Source organism: Episyrphus balteatus, chromosome 1 (assembly GCF_945859705.1).
Source record: "Episyrphus balteatus chromosome 1, idEpiBalt1.1, whole genome shotgun sequence".
NCBI classification, from domain to species: Eukaryota; Metazoa; Arthropoda; class Insecta; order Diptera; family Syrphidae; genus Episyrphus; species Episyrphus balteatus.
In genome coordinates this window covers 28,354,254-28,367,458 of record NC_079134.1, presented here as the reverse complement: position 1 = coordinate 28,367,458, position 13,205 = coordinate 28,354,254, and the positions used below count along the sequence as shown (strand labels likewise).

The 13,205-nt window shown below is 26.0% G+C and overlaps 1 protein-coding gene across 2 annotated transcripts in view; it reads right to left on the bottom strand.

Annotated features, from left to right (window-relative positions):
- Positions 1 to 7,106: 7,106 nt before the first annotated feature.
- LOC129905381 (inactive dipeptidyl peptidase 10) overlaps positions 7,107 to 13,205 on the bottom strand; it is a 162,299-nt gene continuing 156,200 nt past the window's right edge. For both annotated transcript variants that reach the window (XM_055980857.1, XM_055980858.1), the window contains 3 exons: positions 7,698 to 7,855; positions 7,421 to 7,626; positions 7,107 to 7,320 (listed from right to left, as the gene is read on the bottom strand). In XM_055980857.1, the coding sequence (XP_055836832.1) occupies positions 7,180 to 7,320; positions 7,421 to 7,626; positions 7,698 to 7,855 (505 nt within the window). In that variant the 3' untranslated portion in view covers positions 7,107 to 7,179. The remainder of the gene's footprint in view (positions 7,321 to 7,420; positions 7,627 to 7,697; positions 7,856 to 13,205) is intronic.

Genomic DNA, 13,205 nt, shown 5'->3' with positions numbered 1-13,205 from the left:
CGTTTTCGCTCTCAGGGTTAGCAATAATTGAACTTTTTACCTATATATTTTAATGTTTTTTTTTTTTTTTTTAATTTATTTTTGTTTATAGAAAATTTCGAACACTATTTTTTTTTTGTTTGCTACACACAATCAATTCAAAAAATAATAATAATATTATGCTTAAAACTTAGTAACAAAATTAAATTTAACAAATTAAACATTATTTTTATTTATATAAAATATTTACAGTGTGATGTTTATTTCTAATAATAATAATAATAATAAAAAAAAAAGTAATAAATTAATTAATTTTATTTTTATTGAACTCAAAAAATTACAACAAAACCAATTTACTAATATTATAAGCGTTTAATAACATCACTTTGTTACCATTAAAATGTATTATATAGGTATACTTATATAATTTTTTTTTTTAATGAGACTAACATAATTAGGTACTTTTATACATTCAGAGTTAATTTCATTTTGTTTTTTATTGAATTAATATTTAAACGTCAACAAACATAAGTTTTTTTTTTTTTTTTGTTATAAATATAACTAATAATTGATTTTGTTTATTTTTTGTTATGTTCTTTTTTATTTTTTTTTATAATGAAAATTTATTTATTTTGTTTTTTTTTTGCTTTCTTTTAAATAAGCATGAATTTATCGTAAAAGATTTACTGATTTTACATTTAATGATTTTCAGAAAATGTATTTTTTTTTATTAGAATCTATCTACGTATAAATATATTAACTGAAATTATTTAATTGGTGTTTGTTTTTTTATCTTTATTAAGCTTAAGATTTAGAAATATTTCAGTTTAAATTGATTTTTTAAGTTAGTATTAAAGTTAAAAAAAATTAAATATTTTTCTAATTAAAATGGTAACCGCATTATATTAAGTAAGCCGCACACATCATAAATCGACAGAGACTAGACGAATAATGTATTATTGTTCTCTTTAAGGTTCAAGAAGTTCTTTTATTTTGAAGAAATTAATAAAATTTATTCGGTTCCATAACAAATTTGAAAGTAAGCGTTACAATGTGAAATAACTTTGCCTCGAGCATCCTGAGCAATTTATCCTTTTAATAAATAAATTGGTTGAATTTTTAGGAACAAATAAGAAATGATGGGATAAAAGAAGATAATCAGATGCGTTGGTATAATTTGGGGTCAAACACGATTGCATACGTCTTGGAACAAGTTGTTGATGTTCTTTTCTAATGTATGTGGTTCAGATATTCTTAATAGACTGAGCATTTAAAAATTTAAATTCTCTCCAATAAAAAATGACACGAAACATGAAATTTGATCAAATTTTTGTTTTGCCTTTCAGTACAATTTCCTCACCTCATTTATTAAAATTTTGAAAATTTTTGATATAAAATAGGAATAGAACGTAAAATTTTCTAAAATACAGGACTAGTTACATACTTATTTTAACTTGGTTTCTTGTGTAAAAGAATTTCAAGTTTTTAATCAAAACTAACATTACAATGATGAAGAAATCTATAAAAATGTTTTCCGTAATGACGTCCGTCGTGTCATGAAATTTGGTACACTGAAGGATATTTGTATGGAAAAAGCTGCAAACATTTTTTTGAATTCAAAATGGAGGCTCCAAAATAGGATTTTCTTTTTCAAAATAGTAAACAAGCTAGAAATTTGGCTAAAATCATGTCAAAAAAGTGTTAGATTTAAGATTCAAGATTCATAGATTCAACCATAAAAAAATCAAAAATTGTTAAAACAAAGTCCAAAAAGTGCCAAATTAGTAAAACACATTTTAGACCTCTTTTTACGCTAATTCATGGATTTTTTTTTTAAATTAGCACAATTTTGATATTAATTCTATTTATGTTTCATACAAAAATTGAATATATAAACCCATATGGTTGCCAACTATGTTTTAAAGTAAATATAAGAAAACATTATGGTAATGAAAAATTGGAATGTTCAATAAAACTGAGATATATTTTTTCGGTAGACCAAAATTTACTTTTCTAATAGATTATAATATTTTTAATTCAAATCTGAAGTAAAAAAAATTATTACGTCAAGTTTTTGAGATATAAGAAGTTCAAAATGAATTTTTATCTACAAAACGCGAGGTCATAGATTTTTTCGACGTCGGACGTTGTATTGGAATAGAATATTTTGGTTTACCAAAAAATAAATTCATGGCGAAAATCGCCTAAAATCAACCGAGGCACCACTGTGCGTGTGCTTGTCGGTTCGCCCATGAGTCCATCTGTTCATAAAGCTACAGCCTAAACGGGTTGATTGATTTTCTTGAAATTTGATGCATTTGATTTTTTCGTAACTTCCAAAGTTGTCAATTTTTATTTTATACCTCACGTATATAACGGTTTTGAGATATTGCAATTTTCTGGAAAACGGCTCTAAAGATTTTGATTAAATTTGCTGTAGGGAATAATGCTGCCAGTAATTCTATGGCCTTTTTTCCAAAAATTAATATAATTATTATAAATTCATTTTTTTCATTTTTCTTTTTCTGATAAACCAGATCGAGATATTTATGAACTTTGAACTACAAGAGAAAGACAGCAAGAACGTGCGATCCAGTCATACATTTTATTTCTCCTGTAGAACCAACAACCAAGGCTTAAAATTTTCCCTATAGAATACAGTCAAAATTATTTCAAAAACTATTTTATGAACATTTTAATTTTTTCTTTTCTCATTCGGATTGCTACCCCTATGAAGTATGTATGTAAAATACAATATAAGAGATGCATTTAATTTTAAAATTGATTTTAAATTCAAATTTGAAAAATGTTAAAAAAAAAATAGATTAAACCTTCTTGTCTCATAATTAAAAATTTAAATGTGCACTATTAGGGTCAATGTGGGTAAATGTAAACAATTTCATGTCTTTTTTTTCTTTTGACTTTAGATTTTAATATGATTTTACGGAACAACTTGACAGGTATCTTCAAATGCAAATATGAAATGATGGCAATTCTTTTTTATAAATATAAACAAATATTAACCAAATTGTTTAAATTGCTGTCAAATATGGCATGTTTACAAATACCCCTCCATGTTTGTGTTTTTTTACAAATTTGGGGTAAATGTAAACAGTGGTTTAAAATTGAGAATTTCCTCTTTATCATATGGATAACGACTTGAAAAACGTTCAAGAAGGTATTTGAAAAAAACTTTTTCCAATTCCAATAAAAGTTTTTGTTTTCTTCCTTTGATTCTTTATATAGGCACCCAATATGCATCCTGAGCAGCTCTGAACGTCATATTTTTATTTTTTTTACGTCAATGACCGATTTTGCAACATCATTCACTGAAAACGATGTGTTGGCTACTTTAAAGTGTGACTCCGTGGCACTTTAGCAATAGTAATTGACTAAAACTACTTTATTTTTATTAAAACCAATAATTTCAGCAAAAATATATGTTTACATTTACTCCCAGAATACGTTGTTTACATTTTCCCACCATGAAAAATATTCTGGGGTAAATGTAAACACATGCAAATCGACATAAATGTCCTGTATTTTAAAATTTGTTTGTTTCACATAGAATCTACATCAAAATTCGAAACTAAAAAGTATTTGCAAATTGTACTGACTTAATTGAATCTGCATAAATTTTTAATATTTCTGAAAGACTAACGACTTGTTTGACACTTTAAAAAATTATCTTTCACGGAAAATACGCTCGTCGAATGAATTCTCTCTTGACAGCAATGAGTTTGAAGTATAAGTTAAAAGATACATGCGTCCGCGATTTGTACTTATGTTTGCGTCAAAGAGATTTAACTGAAGCTTGTTATGAGCCATGTTCTCATTTACCCCTGTTTACATTTACCCACATTGACCCTATATGCAAATTAATTAAATGTTAATACCGGGATGCATGCGAAGCATATATGTAAATGTAATCTCTTTCTTTGAGGAAAAAAGTACGTGATGCCCTAAAATAATAATGAATCATTGAGTGAAACGACAAATGGATTTTATGTTTCAATAAAAAAAAATTTTAATGCAAATTTTAATGCAATACGCTAAAATAAAACACTTTTTTAAAATTTTCATATTTAATGAAACCAAAAATGTGTAGCAAATTAAAAACAAACTTTTAAAACATTTTGAAAAAAAAAAACATATTTTAAATAATTTTTAACTACATATTAAGTTAACTAGTTTTATTTTATTTTTTTTGTTTTATTATTATTTTCATTAAATATTTATTTCTTAACTATCAAGGCATAATTTGATTGATAAATTTTATTCGTTAGAACAATTTTTTTTTATTACTTTCATTTTTCTGTTCTATTAAAAATTATTTATTTTAACAAATTTGTTGATTGGTTTTTTTTTTTGTTAGTATTTTATATTTTTTTTTTTGTTTGTCAATTTCATTTATTGCCTATCCTAGTAGTTCTTGTTTGTTTGGATTTTGTTTTTTTTTTTCTGAATTGATGATTTAAAATATTTTTTTTTTACATGACTTACATAAAATCTATAGTACATTAAATATTTCGGAAGATTGTTTTATTTATTATTATTTTATTGTATTTTTAAATATTGCAAAAGATTTTTTTTTTATTTTTGATGATCGTAAACTTTGTTTGATTCTTTTGTCTTTTTTTTTTTTGTTATATTTTCAATTTTATTTCTTTAATCAAATTTAAACAAATTTTTATAATAGGTTTCGCATAATTATATTATGACGACTCCTACGTATATACTTTATTTGTTTTATTTTGTTTTAATTCAAATTCCTAAATTTAATCCTAAGCTCTAATTGCGAATTTCACAACCATTTGGCTATCTGATTTTTTTTTTCTCAATTTAAATTCTAGTTTTTAACGAAACAAATAATAACCGATTTTAATATATATTTTTTTTAATTTTATGAATTACCTATAAAAGAAAAAAAAAGAAAACAATAACACTCCTTTGGTTTTTTTATTCAAAAAATGTGTTATAATATTTTTGTTTGTCTTTATTGATTTATTTTTAAAAATCAAAATTCCTGTAGTTATAATTATTTTTATTTTTTACTTAATCTTTGTTTTTAACAATCGCAACTTTTTATAATGTACACACATGAATTATTATTTTATTTTTCGTAAATTAATTTATTTATTTTCAAATTTTATTTTATTTTTAACTATACGAAGACTTTCGGTTCAATATTTTTTTTTTCTTATTAGAAAATTTATATTTACAATTTTTTTTTTCTTACTTAAATTCTTAATTTATATAAATCTTATCTAAATTTATGTATGTACAAACAAAATGAAAAAAAAATTAAAATATTTTTGAATAATTTTTTTTGTATGTATGTATTTTGTATATTAAGAAAGATCTTAATGTAAGAGTGTAGTAATTGATTGTTAGCGATAACTTCTTAGATTCGTTTTTTGAAAGCACTTAGATTTTAGTGTAAAATTATTGAGTAATTTGTTATTAATGAATTATTTTTAAAAATTTATTTGATGAATTAAATTAAAAAATAAAAATGTAAAAGCGAGATTTTGGTGTTAAAAAGAAAAATTTATTGAAATAATTATCAAATATGTACAAACAAGTTTTTTAAAATTAAAAAATGTTCGTGGTTAGGATAAAAAACTTTGGAAATTTTTTTTTATAGAGTAAAACTATTCTGGCACTTTTAAATGGTAATATTTAAAAAAAAAAAAATGGTTTGGTTAATACAAATCAAATTAAAATTCTTAATGATTTTAAGTTAGTGGAGAGGTTGCAGTTTAGAAGAGGGGTTCCTTTGGACAAAGCCAAAAAAAGTATCAAAACGAGTAGTTTTTAATACTTCAATACAATTTTACAGTGAAAACTCATTTAAAAAAAAAAATATCTTGTGACGAGCGATACCAAAAAAAAAAAAAGGTTTAATGGTACCTTTTTCATTTTTTTTTTTCAATATGGGAAAAATCAACATTCAAAGTTTTAATTTCAAGCATTGTTTTAAAACCCCAAAAATAGACTACTGCTGAGATTTTGACCCAAATAAATTATTTTTTATTGTGTAAATAGTGCTTAAATATTTGACATTTAAAGTTATTGATTTTTTCTTTAATGTTTATTTGAAGAATACATTTTTTCTTACAGTGTCACGCCCGCTACGAAGATATGCCAATGTTACACCCGTCACATTTTTGAATTGTTATAAAACCTCACTTTTTCATTAACTTTTTTTTTTAAATAAATGCTAACTGGCAACGTAATTGAATCAGGTTAGCTAAATGCTATTTAAAACACATAGTAACAACTAAATATATATAGTGTTTAAGCTATTAAATACCTTAGGTATTACGTGAATAGCACACAAGCCCGGAAAAAAAAATTAAGTAACTGTGTCACACCCGTTACAATGAAAATATCCTCTATATTTTTAAATTTTTCTTCTGATACCAAAAGTTTCAAATAATATAAAAAAAATTCTCATAATTTTGTCGATGTAAGAAAGCGTTAAGATAGTTTTCGATGCAAGATTTAATTCGTGTGTGTTAAAAATTATAACATGTTTTTTTTTTAAGAAAATTTCTTATAATCTTTGTTTTAATTTTAATGTTTTATGTAATGATTTTTTCTTCTGTCTGTATTAAGCTATGCTAGGGATACTATAGTAATGAAATGTTAGTTAATGATATGTTGAAAATGTACAAAATGTTTTTTTACGATTTATTTTATTTTATCTACTATAGATTTATTTTGTTATTAAGTAATTTCTATATGATTTTTTTTTTTAAATCTTTAATAATAAATGGGAAGCATTGAAATACAAGTTTTTTTTTATAGCAAAGGATGAAATGAATTTAGAATAAATAATTTTTTTTTTTTGAGTTTGTGTTTTTTTTTTGTAATTGATTTTTTTCTTTCTTAATTCGATATAATTAAATTACATTTATAATTATTTTTTTTAATGCACTTGCTGTTAACATTCCAATCGAAAAGGAAATTATTTTACAAAAATAAAATTTGAATTAAAAAAAAAACAAAACAACAACTAAAACTAATTTATTTATTATAATAAATATTATTATGTCTTTTAAAAAAATGACTTTAATAACGAAAATTCCAAACTTATATTTAAGACTATAATTAATTTTTTTTTTCTTAAAACTTTAATTCTTATTCCTAATAGGCTACATTTTAAATATAAAATTAAATTAACTATATTCACTATTAGTCAGGCGGAACGATTTTTTCTACCGTTGGTTTTGTATCGTCAGGATCTAAGCTTAGACAGTCAGAGAAATAGTTTTCCATCGATGAATAGACGTGCTCGAGGACACCACTTAGTTCGTGACCCTCATCGGCATATGTCTAAAATTTACAAAACATTTTTAGCATGGTTTTGGAAAATATTTTCAAAAAAATATAATAGAAAATCTTATAGGTATATTCAAAATCAATCAATTTTTACCTGATATCGATAGAGAACTCCAGCATCGGTAAGAGACCTCGCTAACTGAACACCATGGATATACGGCGCCGTCGAGTCCGCCAAACCGTGCATTAGGAAGAACGAATGAGACTTTATGTGCCGTGCACGTTGCGTTGCATCGGCCTCCACATAGCCTTTATAATTTTCAGCAGGCTGGCCAAGGATTCGTTCTGTAAAGGCTGAATCTAAAATAAAACAAATGGTTTCCTTTTTGTTTCCTTCTGAATGCTTTAACATTTCCAAGGTGTATACTTACTGTAAAATAACCAATCAGCTATCGGTGATATGGATATTCCACATTTGAAAACTTCTTGTTGCGAGCCCAATACCATGGTGGTGACATAACCACCATAACCCCAACCCCATACACCCACACGAGTTTCGTCTAGAAAGCTAAACGTATCTAGTAAATAGCTGAAAGTAAAAGAAGAATATTTGAATACAAGAATTTATTTGAATTCGTATTTAAAGTATAGCAACATTCCAATAGATGGAGCTAGGAATGTAAAAGTAAAGCTTAAAAAAGCATTGAAGCTTTTTTATTTGTCAGGGATGTTATAAATTTTTCAAATTTTAGCCTACTTATTTTATCCTATAGGTATACAAAAATATTTCCAATTTTATGTAGGTCCATATACCAAAGAGAATAAATGTTATATTAATTGATTATTTGTTTACTAGGGTGTATACGTAACTTTTTTTTTCATTTTCATTTTAAATTTCAAGGGTCACTGCGGTGTATGTGTACTTTTTTTCTTCACAAAAACTTGAGTAATTTTGTATGATAATGTTCATAGTTGACCTTTTGGAATTTCCCATGAAAGATTTAAATTTTAAAGTCAGACTTGAATGGTGGTCGGATACAAAAATATAACTTGAAATAAAATTCAAATTACGCAGCCTGAAGGCTTGCTGCACAAATCAGTTCCAGGACCTAATGTTTTGAAAATTAAAAAAAATTGGCTCACTCGAGGATTTTAATATGCTGAATCCAAGAAGTCTGCCAATTGCTTATTGAATAATAAAATATTAAAACACAGTTTTTTAATAATTTTGACCATAAAAAGAAGACCTATGCCATTCAATTTCTTGTAGGTAAATACAAACATTTTTAAAAATCGTTTAAATTTTCTTAAATTTTTCAAAAAAAGTTTGTTTGCCATTCTTATGAAAATATTAATCAAAATTTTCCAACGATATTTCGATATTTTGAAAAAAATCACCGACCTATTTTCAAAAAAAATTATTTTTCCAGAACTTATTTAACATTTTTTTTAAAATATAACATGTTTATTCTTATTGCTTCATAGTAAACATTTTGTTGAAATCGCCTAAATCGTTTACAAGAAATTCAGAATTCAAAGAAAAAAAACGGTTTTATCCATAAACTTCCAAGTTACCTTTAATAACAGATCAAAAAATATTTACAAAAATTAGATCTTATTAATAATGCTCCACAGAATATAACTTTTCTCTGAAAAGCAAGTTTTCTTAAAAAAAAACGAAAAAAATTAACTTTAAAGGATGGCAACCCATATGCAAACTTTTTTTTAGACACTACCTTAAGGAAAATATAGCTCTCAAATTGTAAAACGATTTAGGAAGGACATCCTATGGCGAGTTCTTTTACTAACACGAAAAAACTTTTGTTTTAGAATTCAGATTATTGAAATCTGTAGTAAGGACCAAAAAAATAAGAAATTTTACTATGCCTATAATATGCATTAAAATTTGAGTCATTTTCTTATATGTATAGTATTATATAGATGTCGCCCTATCACTGCACCTTTCGTTAGAAATATTGAAAATTCGATTTAATTATTCCACAATTAGAAAAAAAAATATTCCTTTTAAGTTAAATCTTAAAAATGACGAATAATTAATTTACTGAAATGGTGAACGGTCAAATTTTGTCGTTTGTCAATTTGACCTACTTGTGAAAAATTTAGTGTGACAACAACGAAGGTTAAATAAAACCTAGTTTTTACAATGTACGGAGAACTTTCAAAGAGGGTCACTGTGGTGTATGCGTGACATTTTTTTCTTTAGAAAATGTAAACCAAATTAACGAAGCAATTGATTTTGTATAATAAATTTTTATTTTTTAAATGATTCACATACGAGGATCACAGATCTTATATATGTACAGTACATATAAACTGAAAGTTCGATATTGTTGACTTAGTTTTTATGTGATGAAGTTGGTATTGTGATATTAGGTGTGTTTTTTATTACCACCGGTCTTAACTGGACAAAAAAAACGCCTCGGGGCTTAACCTGAAATCTTGGCAGCACTGCATATTGAATGTTTCGAAAACAGCAGACACAACAAAAATTTAGAGTTGTCATATTTTCGCTTTCGGGTTTTTCTTGTATTTTTCTTGTATGTTTTACAAAGAGACACAAAAATGTATGCTAGCAAAACTAGTTAAATACATTTTGTCATTCCAAAAGTGAGTTTTCACGTTTTTAAACAAATTCTAAACAATTTTTGAAAAAAATAGTTTGGTAGCACAGATTTAAAACTGTTCAAAAAGTTAAGCCCAGAGAAATCTCCGGGCTAAACAAGTAAGCCCACTGGGCTAAGGTGTTGTTGTATTTAAAATGTAAATTGCTTAGCCCCGACTGCGTTTTATTTGTCCAGTTACGCCCGGTGGTAATAAAAAACACACCTATTATAACTTGTGTCAGAAAATCGAAAAAAAAACGATAAAATTCAAAATATTTTCGAAATTCTTTATATTTACTCGCTCAAAGAAAGCATTTGCCTTCTTACCAAATAAGACCTCAAGGAAATTTTTTTTTTGTAAAAATGAAGAAGTAAAATTAAACTGAACATTTTATTTCTTCATAACTTACATAAATGTTCTTCTTTAAATCTTACTTTTAAATAAAATCAATGATAAGTTTTCATATTCCGATAAAGTGATATTTTTCTTGGCTCCTAATTGATTCCCGTTAAAATAATTCAAGCACTGGGATATTGTATACCTACTTATACATAGAAAAATATTTTCAATAAAAAAAATTAAATAACAAATTCAAAACAACCCAGTTTCCAACTTTTTTACAATAGTACAGGTAAAATAGGCATTAAAAAAAAAAAAAAAATTGTTACACGCATGAAACTTTGCAAAGAGTTTGCTTTTGGGATAAGAACCAAGTACAAAAAAAGTCTATACAAAAAAGTTGGGTGAAAGGGTGTTTTTTCGAAGAGACAGTAAAATCTGCAATCGCGTAAAACGTGTAAGAACGTATCTAAAAAATGTTTAATTTGTCATCAAAACCATAAATAAAATCAATCATTGGCTTTTTGGGACCAATTGCAGATTTTACTGTCTTTTCGAAAAAAAACACCCTTTTACCAAAATTTTTTTTATGAAAACTCTTTATTTTTGCTTTCTATCCCAAAATCAATGTTTTTACCAAATATCATTAGGGTGGCCCATCACTTTTGTTTTCACTAAAAAAAAAAACACCCTTTGAACCATGATATTTTTTATAGACACTTTAGATTCTTGTTTATTATCTTAAAAGTAACATAATTACTAAATTTCAATAATGTACCACTAATATTACTCTTATATTACACACTTTTTCAAATATACCCATATTTTCCTAACTTCTAAAAAAACACCCTTTCACATAAAAAAAATGTATAGACTTACATTATTCGTAATTCCCATGGGAAAGAGAACATATTTAATGAATTTTGTAAGGGTACGATTTATACCATTGATTTAAAAAAAAACAACCTTTAACCAAAAATATTTGTATAGACTGTTCGGGTTCTTGGTTTCTGTTATAAATGAAACATTTTTACCAATTTTCATGGGTGTAACAATTTTTTCCTAGTTTTTGTGGTACTTATTCCGAATTTCATCATTTCTTAAAAAAAAAAAACACCCTTTCACTCAAGATAATTTTGTACACTTTATAGATTCTAAATTCTTATACCAACCAAAACATTTACACCAAGTTTTTTAATAAAATTTAAGCCAGCTGTTATGATACCTTCCTCACACACAACTTAACCCATCAAAAAACACCCTTTCACCAAAAATAATTTTAAGAACTTTATGAATCCTTTGTCCCTGCTTTATATAAAACCTTCATCCCGAATTTTATCAGTGTAGCATGTTTTTCACATGGGTTTCGGTTATATTTTACTTGTTGAAGTTAAAAAACAAGCACCCTTGTTTTTAATCTGCAATAACTTTTCTTAAAGCAATCGTATTGACTTTATTTTTATGTCATTAGATTCAAAATCAAAAAATACCTTGAAAACATGTGTCATATGATGATATTCGACAAACAATTTTTTTCAGTAGATTTTTGACCTTCACCTGTCCACGAAAATACACCCTTCTACCCAACTTTTTCTGTGCTTGGTTCTTATCCCAAAAGCAAACTTTTTGCCAAGTTTCATGAGTGTAACAATTTTTTTTTTATTTCTTGATTTTATGTACTATTTTACCTGTACTATAAAGTAATTTCACTTTTTCGCCTAACTATTAGTATCGATTTATTTCTCAATCGTCAAGCTTCCTGCTTATAGGTGTTGATATGCTTGAACGTACATAGTTGACTTTTCATCTTTTTTTCAAAAATAAAAATTTACATTTTGAAACAACTTCAGCATAGTATAAAATCTAATTTCCTAACCTCTCTCAAAAAACCAACCTCTCTACAAACATCTCTATAAAATATTCCTAAATTCACATAAAATTTTATTAGTATGACCAGGACTACTCAATTTAAGTCAAATATTACAAAACACAAACACTATATACCAACAGAAACACATGTGCCCGGATATACACACAGACACACACACATAGAAAGCCTCACCACAGTGAGCCTGAACAAGTTTAAGGTTGACCTAAAATGACGACAAAAACTAAAGATGAGGCTTTGTTCCTGAAGGCCTCAGCAATAATAATCCGTTTTTACCAAAATCGGATTAGCTTCCTTTTTCGAGATACCCCCCGTAAATGTGTTTTTTTAGAGAAAAATGCATATCAACGCAATGCTCGAGTACGATAACTTAGTCCCGAGAATTGAAAACGGTCTTTAGTAGAGGTATTAAATATAATCGTTTTTTGTTTTGGGAGGGGGGGTCTATGTCCTCCCCTTTAGGCGGGAGGGGCAATTTTCTAAGAAATCATACAAAAAATTATTATAAAACAATGCCAACACTTACAGTTATGAATGATACTTTTTTTAAAAGCTAGAATTGTACACTTAATTATAGTTTTTAAATCAAGTTATTTTAAACAGTTGTTTTCGAAATAATCGATTTCAAAGTCATCAATTGTGAAAAAGAAGTTTAAAAAAATACATTGAATACTATTTTTGTCAAGACTTTGGGTTTCATTACGGGATAAATTGATAAAGTAAACTACCTCAAAAAATTCCTTATCAAATACTGAAAACCATATGTTTCTATGCCCTCTAGTTTTTGAGAAAATTGAAAAATAGGAAAACTACTTTCTTTATCTTATTTTTATTTTCTTAGCTATTTTGCTCTGCCATAATCAAAAATCGAAAGCTAAAAAGTACTGTGCTTAAACTACTTCGATTCCATGAATTTGTTTTATTTCCATTTATAATTGGATCTTAAAAATAAAATTTACCAGTGTGGTACCAGAACGCTCATTAGTGAGCCTGATAAAGAAAGTAGTTTTCCTATTTTTCAATTTTCTCAAAAACTAGAGGGCATAGAAACATATGGTTTTCAGTATTTGATAAGGAATTTTTTGAG